This window comes from Lotus japonicus, chromosome 5 (genome assembly GCF_012489685.1).
Source record: "Lotus japonicus ecotype B-129 chromosome 5, LjGifu_v1.2".
Lineage (NCBI taxonomy): Eukaryota > Viridiplantae > Streptophyta > Magnoliopsida > Fabales > Fabaceae > Lotus > Lotus japonicus.
This window is the reverse complement of record NC_080045.1, coordinates 11,601,762-11,620,705: the sequence shown is the minus strand read 5'-3', so window position 1 is coordinate 11,620,705 and position 18,944 is coordinate 11,601,762. Positions and strand designations below refer to the sequence as shown.

General features: G+C 35.3%; 1 protein-coding gene across 11 annotated transcripts; it reads left to right on the top strand.

Moving 5' to 3' along the window:
• The first annotated feature begins 383 nt into the window (after positions 1 to 383).
• Positions 384 to 7,637, top strand: LOC130716715 (mediator of RNA polymerase II transcription subunit 4-like). 11 transcript variants are annotated; one of them, XM_057566718.1, is made up of 10 exons: positions 384 to 517; positions 586 to 787; positions 1,009 to 1,083; positions 1,638 to 1,807; positions 2,431 to 2,531; positions 2,633 to 2,714; positions 4,184 to 4,252; positions 4,627 to 4,695; positions 5,032 to 6,311; positions 7,192 to 7,637. In XM_057566718.1, the coding sequence occupies exon 9, from the start codon at positions 5,066 to 5,068 to the stop codon at positions 6,269 to 6,271; it is 1,206 nt and encodes a 401-aa protein (XP_057422701.1). In that variant the 5' UTR covers positions 384 to 517; positions 586 to 787; positions 1,009 to 1,083; positions 1,638 to 1,807; positions 2,431 to 2,531; positions 2,633 to 2,714; positions 4,184 to 4,252; positions 4,627 to 4,695; positions 5,032 to 5,065; the 3' UTR covers positions 6,272 to 6,311; positions 7,192 to 7,637. The 11 variants fall into 11 exon arrangements, with proteins under 11 accessions (XP_057422701.1, XP_057422699.1, XP_057422703.1 ...); XM_057566717.1 differs by lacking the exon at positions 4,184 to 4,252 and having other exon boundaries at positions 393 to 517; positions 586 to 612; positions 697 to 787; XM_057566719.1 differs by lacking the exon at positions 4,184 to 4,252 and having other exon boundaries at positions 394 to 517; positions 586 to 612; positions 759 to 787.
• Positions 7,638 to 18,944: the final 11,307 nt, after the last annotated feature.

The window sequence follows — 18,944 nt, the reverse complement described above, 5'->3', positions numbered from 1 at the left end:
ACCGAAATATTTCAGTCACAAATAGCGATCGAGTTTGCGACGGAATCCATGATATTTTGGTCATACTTCAAGTTTGACTTATTAGCGACTGATTTAGCGACGAAAAATTTAGCGACGGACATTTCTGTCTCTAAATTTGTAGAATAAAAATAATAAAGAGATGTAGCAACCGAACTAGCGACAAATTGTGTTAGCGACCGAACAACAACAGATGATTTAGCGACCGATATATCCGTCGCTAAAAAGTATAATAAATATAATAAACAAAATGTCATGACACGGATTCAAACCCAGCAATAATAGCTAAAACTTGCCAATTGAGCTATTAAGCTTCCTGAGTTGTGTTTTCGTTTATTATATATATTAATATTAATATTAATTAATAAAACGTAACCCTAATTTTATCAAAACCCAGAGTCAATCTACCAAATCAGAACCTCTGCTACTCGAGACTCTCTCGCTCACTCTCTTCTCTACGCCGCGCGAACCTCCATCGTTAGGGTTCCTCTTCATCTTGGTATGACTTTATTTTCTGGCTCTCTTTACTCTCGCATCCTACCTCTCGCTCACTCTCTTCTCTTACAGGTCGAGGAGGATGAGGAATCCGATGATGTAAGTAAATCCTATTTATCGCCTCTGGTTTTTTTGTTTGTTTGGTAAAATCATTCTGGTTTGGCTGATTGGAATTTCTTCAAGTGGCTGGGAGCACGTGAAACCATATTTGTTTGACTGGTTTGCTATCTTGATTTTTTCCCAAGGTGTCATTGACGGCTCTTGTCTGCGACAGGTCCCTATATTACTTGTTCTCTATTCTACTGGTTTGAATACTATGTATAGGGTTGGATCCCTCATTTTATATCATCTTTGCTTATCAAATAAAACTTGCAGTTAGTTGGGGACTTGGATTGAACATTCATGATTCATGTTGTTTCATTTTCTTGCTTTTTTTTAAGTTTGTAATATCTCAGATCCTCATTGGTTCTATTGTTGATTTGTTTTGTGGTGCAGGATATGGGGTTCATTCTCTTTGATTTGATGGTAGGCTGTTTCAACCTTTCTGCAGAATACATTCTCAATCTAGAGGTACTTAGTCTTTGTTAAGTGCGTATCGACGGTTTTTAACTTGTCTGTCATAAGTTGTTTTTTTTTAGTGAAATTCTACTCATCCATTACATGAATAGAATGGATTAACTGCCAAAATCAAAAGACAGAAAAACATGGCTATGAAAATAGAATGTTTCAGCAAACATTAATAATAAATCTTATCAGTTGAAGTTACTTTTTTTTTGAAATTTCAGTTTGTGCTTTGTGGACAATATTTTCATGGTGTTGTAGTGTTTTATTGACATTATTAGATCAATTGTAGTTTAGTTTCCTTTCTTGTACTCTTTTCCATGTTAACAACACAATAAATGATGAACATTCTGGACATTTTCCAGCTCTCTAAATGTTGTACTGTCCCATTTTATGTAAGTTTGGTAATATCTCAGATCCTCATTGGTTCTAATACATAAAGTAAATATTTTAATAAGCACTAACTTAGTGAGTTTGGTTAAAAGGAAAAATAGGGAACCATGCATATAGTCTTCAATGTTGAGATAAGTTCTCTTTCCTCTAAACTATGCTTGTGTTTACAGGTTTTTTGTGGATGAGAGTATGAATGAGTTGCAAACTCTTTTACATGCTTTTTTAATTTCTCCCGCAAATGGTCACTTGTTGATGCTCTTTTACTTGTTGAGTGGAAGTCTCAACCTCTCACTTGTCTTGAGATAATTTGAAGGTTCTCTACTTAGATGGTAATGCAGAGGTGTGGAATGGCTGCTAATCCTGTCCTCATGTTTCTATTTTCGTGAGTTTACTGCAATAGTGTGCTAGCCTAGTTGGTTTGGGATCAAAATACCTCTTTGTTGGGACCTGTAGCTTCTTTTGTTTCTTGTAGAATAGGAGTAGGGTGTTTTATGTTGGTATAGTAAATTCAGTTTTGTTTCTCCCCATCTGGTGACGTTTTTGGCCTTGTCTTTGGACTTTTGTTCTTTTTTCTTTCTCATCTTTACTTTTGGCTCTCACTCTTGTATATATTTCTTTTAGCACTTTTGTGCATATTAAAATAAATTGGTTTATCCAAAAAAAAAACTGTCATAACAAAGCAATAAATAAAGGTTTCTTTAATTGCTTGTAGTTCATAATTGGCTGGTCCTCATAAACTATATGTCCCCATCAAGTAAAATTACAATTGCGACATCAATCATAGTCAACTACAATACTCTTGTTTTACTTAACTTTTAGAGTAATGCTACATGTAAATTGGAAAGATTTTGACATGCTACAATTTTGAGCTGCAATTTGTACGTTTTGGTGTTAGTATTCTAGTTTTTAATTTCAATTTTCATATTTTGAGTGGTATGTTTAGGTGTTGGTATCTTTGTGCAGGTTTATCCCACATTCGATGGAAATTCAATTGACTTTTTCCACTCTGATTCTCCCGGGATAGAATCTGGTCAAAGCTCGTCATAGTACTCAAGCAAACAGAGGTATCTTTGGAAAATGATTTTACCTTCTTCAGTTGTCGAAATAGATATGTTTACTACAAATGTCAAATATGCACACTAATTTACTTAAAAACTTGTTTCAGATTGTCACTGGCTAGATTGCTCTTGTTGAAGCTCTTAAGTTAAATACCTTGATTTCTTACCTAAGGTGATTTCTTACCTAAGGTATGTTGTTTAATTTCTTAACATTGGATGGGTAATGCTAGTTTGTTTGTGTTTTCATGGATTGGATATTGTATGAAGTATGAACTAATGTCATCGTTGGTTGTTAGTTGAAGTGTAAATGTGTTGTATGATATATTCAGTGCTTGATTATATGACAAACTTGTTGAGCCCTTGTCCTCACCCTTGACGTCCCATCCCAAGAACCAAGAATCAAGAGAACAAGTTTGGTCTTCTTATTGTGACTCCCTTTGGCTTTCCCCTGATCCCTCGTTTCGACCCTTCTTGAGGAGTGACACAAACCTGACTAGCATCATCATCGACTGCAATATCTCTCCAAAAGTCATCCTGGATATTGTATTCCCCGCATCAACAACTTGTGAGACCATTGCCTGATCCGAAGATAAATCTTTAACTCGTGCTCACCTACCATAACCTGTTGAAGACTAACGTCACTCGCTCCTCGAGAGTCCCCTTCTGAGTGTCATCACATACCTGCTCCGATCTAAGCCAAACATTGTTAGCCGCACCACCCACCTTGTTCCCATGAGGAGAGAACCCACTAACCAATTCTGGACCCACCCAACCATAAGGACCGTGACCTCCTAACACCCATCAACGTAAGGATAATACCCCCATGCCACCACCCAAGACCCGCAAACGCTGGTACTGGCACACAATAAGAAGATTTTATGTTGTAATTTGGAACATGTTTTAATGGAAAACAACTATGATTACATGTTTTCAACTAGATTTGTGTGTGGATTTACTTTTAGTCTTATAGGCCGTGAAAAATAGTTAACCTTGTGTCACACGTTTGAAAAAGAGACTCCTCGTATGAAAAGACTGATTTGATAGGAGAACTCCTCAAGTGAGGAGTTTTTCTCAAAATAGTGGTGCAAAAAGTGATTACCTAAGCTTCCTAAGTGGCAAAAACTACCATAGATTGGTAAATATTTATCAAAATACAATATTTTGGTAAATATTTATTATTTTTACAATATTAAAAAAAAACATTATTTTAATTACTTTCTTAATCTTAGAATAAGTATTTAGTAGTATTCTCTAGAGTGTGACTAAGGTGGGGATATTTTCTCATCTTCTCATCCCAGCATCCCTAAAAAAAAAAAAACTGCCTCACCCACCCGATGATCCACCCACATCTCTCACTTTCTCACCCATGACCCATGGCCTGAACCCACTTTCTCCTCCTTCCTCGTCCGTCTCTCTCAGACTCTCACGCCAGTGTTTAGGGTTTCCGCCCCTGCTGCTGCTGCTTCCATTTCCTGCTCGCAGTCGCAGGTACCAGTTCTTCTGTTTAAATTAACTATCCAATTCATGAATTCAATGATTCATACAACGTTAAATGTAATGATTTACTATCCAAGCAAAATTGAATTGGGTGTTTCCCACAGTGATAAAGCTCAGTGCACATAGAAAATGCTTGATTAGATCCACTGCTTGTTTTTTAGGAACATATATTTCTTAGAAATATTGTGAGTGTGTTTTGATTTGGCAGCGGCCAGACAACCGTAGTGATGGTGAGTTTTCTTACCTCACTTATCTACTGATTCCATCTCACATTTTCATCCTAATTAGATTGAATTTGGACTCTTATTTTTCCGATTGAAATGTTTGCTACATCTGCATAATCTGTTGTACTTTGAATAAAAGATTGGGTAAGTCACAAAATTGGACAAACTGGCATTTTAACCTTGAAAATTTAGTATTTTGGAGAGTTGTTGTTACTGCAATTTTGAATCAATGGAGACAAGAGAGTTGTTGTTGCTGCAATTTGACTGATAAGCTATTTGACTGATAAGCTATTTGAAAATGTGGTTCAAGAAGTGTCTTATTACCTAAGCTTGCATCATTCACGCTTCTACTAATTCATGTATTTTCTGACTTCTTTTAGGCGTTTGGGTTGAGGACACACACCGTCTCCAAATAGGAGCAAAAAGAATTCATTCTGCAACTTGCAGAGGTAAATTATACTGGTAGCATATCCTGCAATGTAGGACTAATATTCTGGTGTCTCTGGCATTCACGTAGGACTAATATTTGCTTGAATCTATGTCTCCCCTGTTGATTTCTATGCCTGAATTCATGTATTTGGTATTATTTATCAATTTATAAATTTATGTACTTACTTTTCACTTAGATTTATGTCTTTTGATTGTAGAATGTCATTTGTTACTTATGTGTACTGAATGATGGCTGGCTCTTTCACATTCTATTGCCCAGTTGATCTTATTAGTGGGTGGATCTAGTTCATCCATGCTTTCCGATCTTTACCTAATTTATTTTTTTGGAAATACAGGAGTACTGTAAAGGATTAGAGTCATTGGTACAAAATGCTTCAACACCAAATTGTACAATCCCCTGCGAGGCTAGGCCTTACGAATCCTAACTCACCATCGATTCCAAACCCTACCCCTTCGAAGCCCCCTCCTACACAAACCCATAACAACCAAGACCGCCATTCGGCAACCCCTTCTGCTGCTCTACTCTCTCTTCTCCCACCCCTCCCCAGAGCACAAGCAATTCTTGTTCAAATGGCTTCCTTGACATCTAAGCTTTTTGAAGTATCATCCAACAGATCTGTTTGGGTCACTGCATTCCGCGGATCAATCCCAACCTTCCTTTCTTCCCAGGCCCAAGCACATTCGTCTACCCCATTGGAGTCTTCTCCTTCCTCCACCAAAGAAATCATTTCACTTTTCTCTACCCTTCAAACCCAAATTGTTGAAGCTATAACTGAACTCCAAGAAATTCTTGATCTACAGGATGCTAAGCAGAAGATTGACCGGGAAATTCGCTCAAAGGATATGGCACTTCTTGGATTGGCTAACAAACTCAAAGATTCTGAGCGCGGACTTGACATTCTTGTTGATGATTACTCTGATTATCGTCGCAGCAAGAGAACGAAATTAGGAGATGGTAGTGAAGATGATTCTTTGACTTCCTCGACTGTATCATCCCAGCTGAAGCTATCAGATATATTGTCATATGCCCATCGTATAAGTTATACCACCTTTGCTCCACCAGAATTTGGAGCTGGGCAGGCTCCTCTCCGTGGTGCAATGCCACCCGCACCACAAGATGAACAAATGAGAGCTTCACAGTTATATAATTTTGCAGACCTTGATATTGGATTGCCTAAAGCAGTTGAAACGAAGGAGAAAACAATTGAGGCTATTGTGGAACCTCCACCTCAACAATCTGTGGATACAAATCCACTTGCAAATTTTTCTGCAATTCAAGGGTTGCTTCCTCCAAATTTTGCTGTGCCGCCTGGTTGGAAGCCCGGAATGCCTGTACAATTGCCTATGGATATACCAATTAAGCCTCCACCTGGGTGGAAACCAGGGGATCCTGTGCCATTGCCTCCCATGGACTCACTTCCAGTACCGAGATTTGAGGAACAACAGTTACACCCCCACATTCCTCAGCCCAAGCAGCCAGAAGTTATTCAAGTGCAGCATGTTAATCTGGATCTTGGAGGAAGTGACAGTAGTGATTATAGTAGTGATGAAGCCAGCTCTGATGATGAAGATTGAGGATTCAATGATTGATCATCTCAAATTGACAACTTTACAGGTGAGGGGTTTTGTTTATGAAATATCTTTAATTTAAAATAGTTGGAACTTGGAAATGAATGATTGATATGAATCTCCAGCATCAAATTTAGCCTTCTAGTAATTTGCACATTCTGCACTTAATAGTTTTCACTGGCCTATGTTGTATGTCCTGTCTGTGAACACCTAGTTGGTCTTTTGGTATTTGAGGCAGGGTTGTGTTTTTACTATGCTCTGCCGAAGGCTCTTAGTGTTTCTATGTAGGCTCTACAAAGTAGAAAACATATCCATGCTTAATAATCGTGAATGTTTCACTAAGCACTACATGTGTGCAAGTGGAGGTTTCTGTTTTTACAAGCTACAGAGGTGTATCATATCAGCCTAATTTTATATGGTTCTGATGATTAGCATTTTTTCATTAACAAATGACTCTAAGATAGGTGTTCTCAATTGTGACGAGACACATTTTGAAAACCTGTTTTTAGCTGGGTCATAAAAATAGAAAAAGAGACATTTTTAGTATAACAACCAGAGGCTTTTTCCTCTGTGGAGTCAACTGCATGGAGTATACGACAGCAAATTAATAAAATTATAATAGTCCATTTTTGAGGATTTGCCTCCTCTTACCAGCACATTCCTCACCCAATTATTCCTTCTTCCCGTTTCAAAATCACATGTACTAGTAACCACTTCTCAGATAGATACTCAACTCATTTTGCACAGCACCATTGTTCACTCTTTTACCAACTACAAATCTAGCATTTACTGATTTACCTTCCATTGTTTCACATTCTTTTATGACTAAATTCTCACCACTCACCCATTTCTCATACGCACAAGCATCTGCCTCACTCTTTCACAGGTACTCTTATTTACTTGTCTTTTTTTTTTTGACACATCAGGCTCTTCTCATACACTTATTTGGGGTGCTGTGCACATCAAAGGATTCTTGTCTCCATGATCATGCTTATATACAGTGGACCAAAGCACTCAGCTGAATTTATTTACTCCCATGCATATTGATGCTCAGATTACACAAGCTGGAGGAAGGAGTTTAAGCATCCCTAGTCATCTGATATAAATAATTATCTGTCAATTTGAGAAATTTACCCATTGCTCATTGAGTCATTGGTAACCCACCAACTTTTCATTTCTTTACTAGTTATCTTACTTTTTTGTTTAAACTCAAACTGTAGAAGATACATGTAGTTAGATGATTCTGTCTTTTTTGTTCGTAACTATTGTTCTGATGATTTCTGGATTTTTTAGAGGGTGCTGATGGATTTAATGTTTTGATCTAAAACAGTAAAATGAAAAACTTGGTGATGATCCTCTATTTTATGACTAATCATTGTATGGCTTATTAATTACAGCATCAAATTTTGGCATGATGCTGTGATGCCACTGTTTATCTGTTTTCGGTCCTTCTTTGGCGATGGTATTGTTCATTAGATACAATTTTATCAATTAAAAGAGAAAGGAGGTATCTAATGTCCATATTTTGATCTCGATCTCATCTAAAAATGTACATGTATAAATATCAGAAAACTATGAACAACCCATGCCTATTATTCAATTAAGACACCCCTTCATATCTGGAAAAAATCATCTGTCTAATTAATGGTCCGTTTTTTTTTATTCCAAAATTTATCAATCCATTCATCTGTACTTTATACCATGAATTTATTAGTTAAAAACAGAAAAAAAAATTTGTTAAAGAACTCAATAATAGTGATTGTTAAGTTAGTAAAAAGTTGTAAACCGCAGCATTCAAAATTATTAAGTGCAACATCAGATAAACCTTAGAATTTTTTTTAATTTATGGATGAGACTGCTGAGAGCTACTCCGTCGCTAACTAATAAATAAGAGCAACTTGTACCCTCTAGGGATTTATCCCTGTATCTCTTTCACCCCAGCTCATATGTCATCTAACTCTTATTTTTTTTTTTGAAATTATCTAACTCTTATCATTTGAGGACAAAGTTGTGTTTTATTTATCTATTTCACCAATAAAATTTTCTCTCATAAGTTGCCCGTGTAAATTTGTAAATCCAATCAAAAGAACATTTTAGAGTTACTGTATTGGATTGAAAATTTAGTTAAAGTAATTATATTAATAAAAATAATGTAGTAAGTAATAAGTATTATAGAGAATTGTAAAGAATTATAGAAAATTTACTTTTATAAAGCACATGAGTTTCGTCATTAAAATTGCTCTAATGATAATTTGAGTCCACGACAACCTTTTATGCTTTCAAGTAACTAGTGCATCCATTAGTAGATCAAATAAGGTCAAGCAAAAGAGAAAAGTAATTGCACATACTGCATATTTGGTTTAGCATTCGGATTAATGCATGTGATTTTATTTATCTAATAATATCAATGGAGAAATTAGAACTTATCATGTTGAAAACACGCTAATTGAATCGGAAATCAGTGTATTGACCGCTAGCAGTAAACCATTAACTTGATCTAATACTACAACCAATACCAACGTGTATCTCAACCAGTGCCTTCACCGGTTTTAAAAACAATGGCTAAAAAACTGCCTAACCATTACACAATTTTTAGTTTCAGGAAAATAAAATGGAGAATGTAAGGTGTCAAAACCTCTCATAATTTAATTTAGCTCCTCATCAAAATTCAGAGATAATGAGTTGTACAGCTAAAATATCATTCCGGTATACTGAAAGTAATGACAATCAACTCGTCCATTCCCTTCTTGACCCCTCCTCATCTTAATCAATCAAATATGATACAGATTAAATTTTTTATCATCCTCCTTTTTCCTCTCATTTGAAGCAAACATGGAGTTAGCAAAACTGAAATTGAACAAGGTAACGTGAATGCATTCTTCACATGTGGGCAGTGGAAACCTAATGGATCATACTGAGAGGAGTAGCTGATAATTAACAAAATTCCACCACTTTTGGTGGCCATTCCCCCTTATGGTACTTAGAGCCGGTTTGGATGCAGAGCAATAAGCTCCAATAAGTACTCTTTGGTCCCCATCCAAACAAGATCTTAAGCCTTTACCAAAAGAAAATGTGGGGAGAGGGGAAACTTAGCTTACACTCCAGCTAGAACCACATCTTGATAGAGCAGAAACTCCGCAAATAAATAACAGAACGGTTGCCAGGTAGCCTCAATTCGTGTTGGAAAGTGGTAGGGTCCAACCAGGTAAGATTTTGAGATGGGGGGCATTGACAGCATGACTATCTATTTTCTTTATCCAATTCCTAAAATCTGCTCCTTAGTGGAGAAACTTGCCTGCTATTTACAAACACAGGTAACAGCTGATTAAGCCTGAAAATTCACAACAGCTGCAAGAAGCTATGAGGATGTGTCGAAAAGATTGAAATGCAGCTCCTCCATTATCATGCAAAACTGGGATGGGATGTCAGCTCCATATTGTCACTATACAAGGGAACTTGGATGGAGTGGGCAAATGAACACAATCCTTTTATTAAAATGTGAATTCACCACCGTTATTTATTCCTAGACTTTGAAGTAGCCCATTTGAAGTAACCACAGTTTGCTTCAGGATTAGATGCAGGGCCCTGCAAGGAGGAAAACATGTTAATATTCACCAACTACTGCATGGTGTGATGCACAAATGATAGACCAACAAAAGAAAAGGTTTCAAACAGAAGATGATATAACCCACCGGTATTTTGTTATAATATAACTCTTAAGTCATGCACATGAAATGTTCAAAAGGATAGCTGTTAGAATATGATGCAACATTCTAGAACTTTATAGAAAGTGTGAAAACTAATACTTGTATCTATCAAGAAAATTCTGGAACTTTAGAGAAAAGATTACTAACTATGTATATACTAGAGAATTATCCAGAACATGCAAACCGACTACTCAAGCCTATAAATAGGCATGTAGTGCATCATTTGTAGTGTATGGAGGAACACTAAATCCTCTCCACCCAATGTACTCTGCTATGCACCATGAGTAAAAGTCACACGGCTTATATATATCTATTTCAATGGATTTCCCATTCCAATCTATTGTAACTATTTCAAATTTTAACAGTGGTATCAGAGCTGCGTTCGGTCATACACTGGGCGTAGTGATACTACTCACCTACTATTTTAAAAACTACCCTTGCACTCTTAACTCACCTCTATACTTTTTTTTAAGCTATGGCTATATAATATCACTCGACCTTCATCTATCACCATCTCTATTGTTGGTGAAATCTATTATCTAAAAAATAGCTAAGGGCCTCTGAGACTCAAGTTCATCTAGAAGGAGCACACGCCTGACAATGACGACGGCCTCTGAGGTTCCGCTTGAGTACATGCCTAGGCAATCCAAGTCCAACAAAATGACTCTAGTTGGATTTGATGAGAGTGATAAAATAGCCAACAACAATCTGTTTCATGTCGATGGGTTGGAGGCAAGAAGAATGATTTCTAAGTGAAGCAAGCTAAAATTGCACCATGAACAGTGGAAGCAAAGACAACTGGAAGATCAAGTTCAACTATTGCCAGATGAAGACTAGCTAGCAGCTATATTCATAGAGGGATTGCTAGGAGCAAGATTCGAAGAGCTCCATGCTATGCGTGGAGTTAGAGAATATTGCATCAAGGAGGAGTGTTAGAATATGATGCAACATTCTAGAACTTTATAGAAAGTGTGAAAACTAATACTTGTATCTATCAAGAAAATTCTGGAACTTTAGAGAAAAGATTACTAACTATGTATATACTAGAGAATTATCCAGAACATGCAAACCGACTACTCAAGCCTATAAATAGGCATGTAGTGCATCATTTGTAGTGTGTGGAGGAACACTAAATCCTCTCCACCCAATGTACTCTGCTATGCACCATGAGTAAAAGTCACACGGCTTATATATATCTATTTCAATGGATTTCCCATTCCAATCTATTGCAACTATTTCAAATTTTAACAATAGCTCATTGGATCCCAGTCCCTCCCTTTAAAACAAGTGATAAGCAGCTTATTGCTTTTCTACATTGTAAATGGATGGTGCTAGTGTGCCAGTTATTACAAGAGTAAAACCTTATTTTGGCCCCTTAGAGTTCTATCGATTTCGTCACTAAAACTTCATATTAGTTTTTCATACCCTCCATATCCTGTCAATTATCCCTATTTTTCTTGTACTCCCTTACCACTTCCACCCTTTTCTCTGCACCAATACGCCTCATCCTCTGAGTGAACCATGGTTTCCGTCAGCACTCCGTGTCTTTTCAAGACAAGACAAGAAGAACCAAAGCACACTTTTTCAGTAGGAATTGGATCTGAAGGACAATATCCATCCTAATAACTAATTACAATACTTTGCATCACTCAGTGAAGCAAAACCACCTTCTTCATCACTCCATGGATCATCCAACTTCGTTAGAGGTTCTCTTTTAACTGATCTAGTTACAGACTTACAGTCTCCTCCCCAATAAATCTGTGTCCTAAACCTAAAGCATCATTAGAGTCAACATTGAAAGTGACAAAAAGATCCCCTACCCTTGTGGTATGGATACTCTAAGCTCAACAAATTCAATATTAAGTTCAGACATTAAAGAAAGGATAGTGAGACCATTTTCAGTTCATCAGTTAGATGTGCCTTCAGTGACAGCACAGCAAAAGAAGATACTGTTGGCAAGCTCAGTGACCTAAACAAACCATGATCTGCTGGAATGGCTGTTGTAACTAACTAATAACTTGAAGGGTTCATGGACATCAGTAGAGACTGAGAGGTCGCAGAAGTAACCTACCTCAAATCCCAAAAAATGGGTGAATGCTTAAGGTGAACACAAGACAAAATCGCATAGAAAACTGTGTAATAGTTCCAAAGGGGGATTGAAAAAGAAAAATGATAAGAAAAGGAAGAATAAAAGCCTTTGAATAGACACACACATGCCCTATTGGCGCTCAACGTTGATAACAACAAAGAATTGTCGGGATGTAATTGGTTGGTAAGGCCTCACACGCCAAAGTGTATTGGTTCATAAAGCTTTCTCCATCAATTTACTTTTCTGTTAAGTCAGATCAATTTATGTCTTATTCATAGCACAAAAGACAACAAATTCAAAACAATTACACTTATAGAGATTGACATAAGATTCTATTTACTACAAATTCATTCTCCTTAAACTTTTGAAATATGTGGAGGATTGATGAAAAAATGTGAGTATTTCAAAAATTCCTAATCACGCATGATAAGCTATTAATTAAGCTTCCAAATAGTTTGTATAGTAATCTTCACAATGAGGTGTTAAAAAAGATAGTAAGGAAGTTGAGCTTAGTAGCTAATATGGAATATTTCTTGTCAAACATTCTTTTAAAAGTAATAATAGAATCACTTGATCTACTTTCAAGCATTCATAGCACTGCTTCGACGCCATAACTATGGCACACATTGCATACATAGAAAAGGAGTAGAGTTATCTGCTGCCGTTTTTTCAAGCTTACATGAAAACACTTTTTTTTTTTGTACAAGCTTACATGATAAACATGTTTACATATAATAAATCTCCTTAATTATATCTATTCTTGATAAAACTCTTAAAAAAATGAATCTAATTCACAACTGCAACTAATCGCTGCTTTGATTAATTTGCGTAGTTGTACCCTTAAAGCCGATTCCAGAAAAAAGAAGAAAAAAAAACCCTTAAAGCCGACAGAAACTACCCAATCCAATGTTGAGCTTATCTTTTCAAAATTTTCTATTGGTCAAATTAATTTTGTTTTTGTTTATCCAAGTGCCTATTAAGTATTGCTCTAAATTAAGCCTTCGCGGCGCAAATAGAATAAACATACACCAAAGTTGCAGCAGAGCACCTTAATGTCAACGCAGGCAGCACCTACATCTTGAACAGAGACCAAAGTTATTCTCATCTAATTAATTTACCATTTAATTGTCTAACTAAACAAAACTTTTCTGAAGTTACCTGCTCTTTTCTTCGAATTGCATCCACGGCTTCCAAATTTTAAATTTTAGGCAGCGCAGGAATAATCTTTTTTATTTTTGGAAGTTTCTAAGAAGATGACTAGTGACCACTTCTAGCTTTGTTCATTACGTTGTGGTGGTAGCCCATTACCTTCTCACTGCTCACGTCTCCTTCACAATTATACAATAATATAATTTAAGCATATTAATTTATCGTATGATGTCTGTGATGTGGACATTTTGTTTATGGAATAGAATCGTATTCTGTTGCTAGTGTTGGATAAAAATATATGTATGAATCTATAAGACTAGGATTATACCCGTTTGTCCGTGCGATGCACAGATAATTTTTCACGAACTCCACTGTTAACTACAATTATTCAGAATTGAGTAAAGTACACTCACCCCCTCAAGTTTTGTTAGAATAACACTCCACTCCATTCTTATCTAAAATCTACACCCCACCCCATTTTATATAGAGGCAAATTTAGTGACGAAAAATATTATTCATTAATAATTAGTTATTATTTAAATTGTTAATCAATAATTTCAAAAAATATTTTCAATATAATCCAATAAATATAAAAATGAAAACATCACAGTCCTCCTCATTCTCTCAATCGCGTTCTTCCTCCGTAAATTCACAAAGCAATTTCTGCAATAGCACACATGACCGGTTGACAAACCATATCTCGAACATAGTGAAACATGCTTGTGTTTTCATATTTGGTATTAATTCAATTTTAATCAAAATAATCTATTTATACCTCCAATTTTTAAAATTGGATTGTATCCGGATAACGCTTGCATCCTCTGTCTTACAGCGGCTGTTGGCACAGAGTTAGCCGATGCTTATTCCCCGGATACCGTCATTGCTTCTTCTCCTGGAAAAGAAGTTCACGACCCGTAGGCCATCTACCTCCACGCGACATTGTTCCGTCAGGCTTTCGCCCATTGCGGAAAATTCCCCACTGCTGCCTCCCGTTCCAAAAAGCAACACAAATGGGTGGTGAAGAAAATAGAGAAACAAAATTAAGAAATATGAAGTGGATCGGAGGTTATTAGAACCCAACGATGCGGTGGAGCACCGTTTTTAACAAAATCCAACAACATCTTAAACTAACAAAGTGTTCGCTCACAACTTAAAGGGGTGAAGTTCACAACAAGTAGTTGAACAAGTGGCTTTGGGGATGTGCGATTCACGTTCTGGGGTTCAGGTTGCAACAAAACTTTGAGGCATGGTGGTGCCATGGGGTTTCACATTCTGGGATGGTTGTCGTCGTGTTAAAGGGAGCAAAGGTTTGGTGGTGACCGTTTGTGGTGAGAAATACGATTTGGAGATAGATGAGACGTGTACTTAACAGGCAGAGTGGATGGTTTTTTTAAATTTAATTCAATAAAATTATTTTCATAAATTGATGTATGATAGTGTATATGCATTTAATTTATTTAAATTTTAACTAATTAGTAATTATTTTTTATTAGTGACGAATTTGTTTTCGTCACTAAATTTTGCCTTTATAAAAAATGGGGTGGAGTGTAGATTTTAAAAAACAATGGGGTGGAGTGTCATTCTTGCAAACCTTGAGGGGGGTGAGTGTATTTTACTCTTCAGAATTTGATATATATATATGGAATAATACAATTATGTATTTTCTAAAAATACAATTTTAATTAGTCAAACACTTATATATCGTTATTATCTTATATTTATTTTTCTTATCTATATGAATTATATGAGTTTCAAATGTTAATTGTGTTTGACCCCTGTCGACTTGTAATTTGGCGCAATCTTTACTATAAAAAATGAAAAGTTGGCTGAAATATAATAACATATTAGACTATGAGGGAGATATTTGAAACTAAAAGAAAATACTTATACACATATCAAAAAGTAATGATTTATTCATATCTCACTTTCATAAGATACCTGTTTGTGCGTGCGATGCACGAGAAATATGTTCAAAAATTTGCTCAGACTAATTATGTGATAAACACATGAGTTATATAATCATTAATGTTATATCAAATAAATTAACAGTCAGTTTTATCTATCACTGATGACATTTTATATTTATTATAGATGACATTCTACCCTTATTTTATGAGTAACATTTATCAAAGATATTTCATATAATAATTTTTACAGGTTTTGAATTTGACAAATTTAATAAATTAATTAACCAACGCTTTGCAGTTTGGCCACATGGTATTTGTCTCATTTGATTGTTCACAGTTTTTAATCATAAATTCAGGGAACAATTTATTATCCACATATATGAAATTTTTCTAAATCCGCTAAAAAAAATAGGAACATCCCTTATTATTTTCATATAGATAGTGCTGAGAATCAAACCCTCTTAATATGTACGGGAATATCTCTTATATAAGATATTTTCTCGTCTTTAGCTCTAATAAAATAAACAGATAAACAAAAAAATTCTTTTACAATGCATTTGAAAGAACTATAAACACATATATAGCTTAAACTTAAAAAACAATACTGTAACAGAATAGGAGAAATGAACAATAAATAAGATATACATATATATGATTTTATGAGTAACTTTTATACAATGAATTCTGACCGCTCTCATACATGTTCCTGATCTAAAGCAATCCATAGTTGCATCTGTGCTAGTTCAGCATGATACCAACAACCAGTTTTTTTGTTACAATAATAGCTAGCTTGGGAAGGAGTAGCTTCAAGGGAGGACATGCTAATTTGGAAAGTAGAAAAACTAAACTCCACAAGCCTTTCTCAAAGCTCTCTTTCACCGGTTAAAATAATTTCTATCCACATAGTAAATTGGTTTTCAATGGCAGGGCATAGACTTTTCAAGTTTTGAATCATTCTACTTGACTGTTCCAGTCATTTGTTCAGCATTAAGTTTTGCTAACACCACACACCTAAGAATTATATTGAGCAATTTCTGGATAGATTCCTTGTAATTTTCTTGGCCAATATTCAGGAGCTTTAAAAAGTGTCCCAATTTATTCATAGAATCATTTGGATGGTGAACCATGTGATTAATGGTATCATACATTGTATATGGAATCATAAAAGTACCTCTCTTTGTTAGGCCTCATCAAGTTCCAGTTTATTATCAAATGTTATATCTTTAGCATACAACTGGGATAAACAATCCCTTATCATGAAAATCATGAAAAATAAGAAAATGATCACCAACAAAAAAGATTAAGCTTAATTCTATAATTGTCACAATTCCAAAAACAATATTAGCATTTCTTGTTTATACAAGACATGCATTTCCAGTTTCCAATGAATCTAAATGATAGGAAGTGGAAGGGAACTTCCCTTATGGGAACTCCTATAGGTAACTTTGTTTTTTTTTTTCTTTTCCTACTTGAATTTCTTCTTCCAAAAAGAAACTTCTACAACAAAGGAACTACATAAGTCCTCCTTAGTTATGACAGACAAGTAAAGTCATGGACAAACCTTCTATGCTATTGCAGTAAAGATCTACTGACAGATTGAGTAGGGTGAGCAGTTGAGACCAAATCTACAGTTTGGTTCTTCATAGCATCGAAGATCTCCTGAGGGGTCTTCTTCAATTCAGCCACAAGCCCCTTGAAAGTCTCTCTGATGTCTGTCAGAGTCAATTATGGCAGAGTTCTCTCATCAGCAAAATCAACCCTTCTTTAAAACACTAATGTTAGTGTTTAAGCCTTAGAAATAAATAATAATATACCACAAAAGAGCTCTCAGTGTGAGGAACCCATGCCAAGCTCTCTACATCAATATTGACGGACCACTAATAGCCATAATGTGATGTGATGACATTCTTCCATCCTTCTGCAAAGGAATAAGATAATCTGGTTATTTTCTGCGATATAAGATGCAACATGTACTTATTAGCAACTCATTCTTGTTTATCCCTAGAATGATAGTACTCCTAGTTGTGGAAGATTCAAATAAAACTAATTTTGCACTTAATGAAGCAATGACAGAATTATAACTACCTTCCATTCAATTTCAAGATGCATCCCACAGTATTTGTGCTAATAGAGCCAATCAATTCTTATTTATGAGCAAAATATGGATCTTACGCTAAGATGTGTGCACCAAAACTTTCCAAGATGATACATAGGACTGGTACAAAGCATGTAATGTAGATTCATAGGATCTCTTTCATAAATAATAGGAAGTGTATCTACTGTAACCACATTCATTACCCAAACTTCCAAATCCTTCAAAGTGGCAGCAAACCTAAAATTCAAAAGACAGGCAAAGATGTCAAGCACAGGAGGCAATAATAAGAGGTTAATATAATGTAGAGCAACATTGGAAACAATTTTACTCACCCTCCATGGATCGATCTCATATCCATAACATCCCACATATTGGACTATTGAATTCTCATCCCATTTAGATAAGACTTGGAAACATGTAGTTTCCAGTATTCAAAATCAACAGTAATAGCAACTCAAAGGAAGTGATCAAAATCAAGTATAGCTACTCCAACCAAGATCAATTGAATACCTACATCAATAATCAGTTATGAGTTAATATTAACTTATCTCTCGAAAATGATATATACACATGGGATCAATCATCCTTCTACGAAATAAGTTAACTAAATTACCATGAAATGAATTACTTTTACCTATTGTCTACAATGAACCCAGATAAACAGATAGAAAGAAGCAAATACCCACTTGAAATTGGTTCAGCTTAGAGAATTGCTCAGTAATGAACATGAATGCAAGAGCTTAATGAATTATGCAGTTTGCAATTAAATAACACCATGACTAAAACTAAAAGAAAACTGAGGCTAATGACAGAAGTGAACAGAAGTAGACTTGGAATAATAATCCTTTTAGGTGGGAGAAAGAGGTGAATTGGAGAGTACTCAAATTCATCCACTCAAGTTCATTGCCGCATCATATGTACTTTGGCTAATTATATAGTGGATCATGTTTAGAACTTCTCCACCCATGAACCATGTTTTTTCTACTAAAATTTAGTACTTGTTATTAGGAATATGCTCCTTATGGTCTAATTATTTTTTTGCAGGGAAGCTGTTTTAACTCACATAAAAATGCACATTGAAGTATAGAGGTCGAATTTTTTTTGAAAATTTAATGTTAGAAATTTGAGCATGAGTGATATATGTGTTTTGGTAAATAACTTAATTAAGTGTTTATTGCCTAAGCTCTTTTCACATAAGATCTTATTGATAAGATAATCTAAGAAACTTATTGGAATAGGCCTAAAATAGCTTATAAGTGGATGTAAGTCAATTCATAAGTTAATCTAAGCAGCTTCTGAAAATAAGTTCGAAACTACCAGTGTTTTCTTTTAGTAGGCATGATAAAAATCAGTCCTAATGAACCCTGACTAAAAAAGCAATTAATATATGAGTGTAAAAATATAAGATCATAGTAATTTTCATAATCTGAAGCACTCAATGAAAACCAGAACAGTGTAAAAAAAATTATCAATAGAAGTGTGAGCCTTATGACAGAGAGTAAACCCTAAAAAAATTATATAAAAACATATGGACACACACAGAAGAAAAAAGTAGAAGTTTGAGCCTTATGATAGAGAGTAAAAGAAAAAACCTAATTAGTCTTGCAATTATCAATCAATAATTTTGACATTGGATAAAATGTATTAGTGTACACATATACGTGCAAAACCAGAAACCACCACCATTCATTTAGACACTGAATAGAATAGAAGAAGAAGAGATGAAAGCATG

Coding starts and splice junctions, on each gene's coding strand:
- LOC130716715 (XM_057566716.1), top strand. CDS start 5,066: ATGCTTCAACACCAAATTGTACAATCCCCTGCGAGGCTAGGCCTTACG.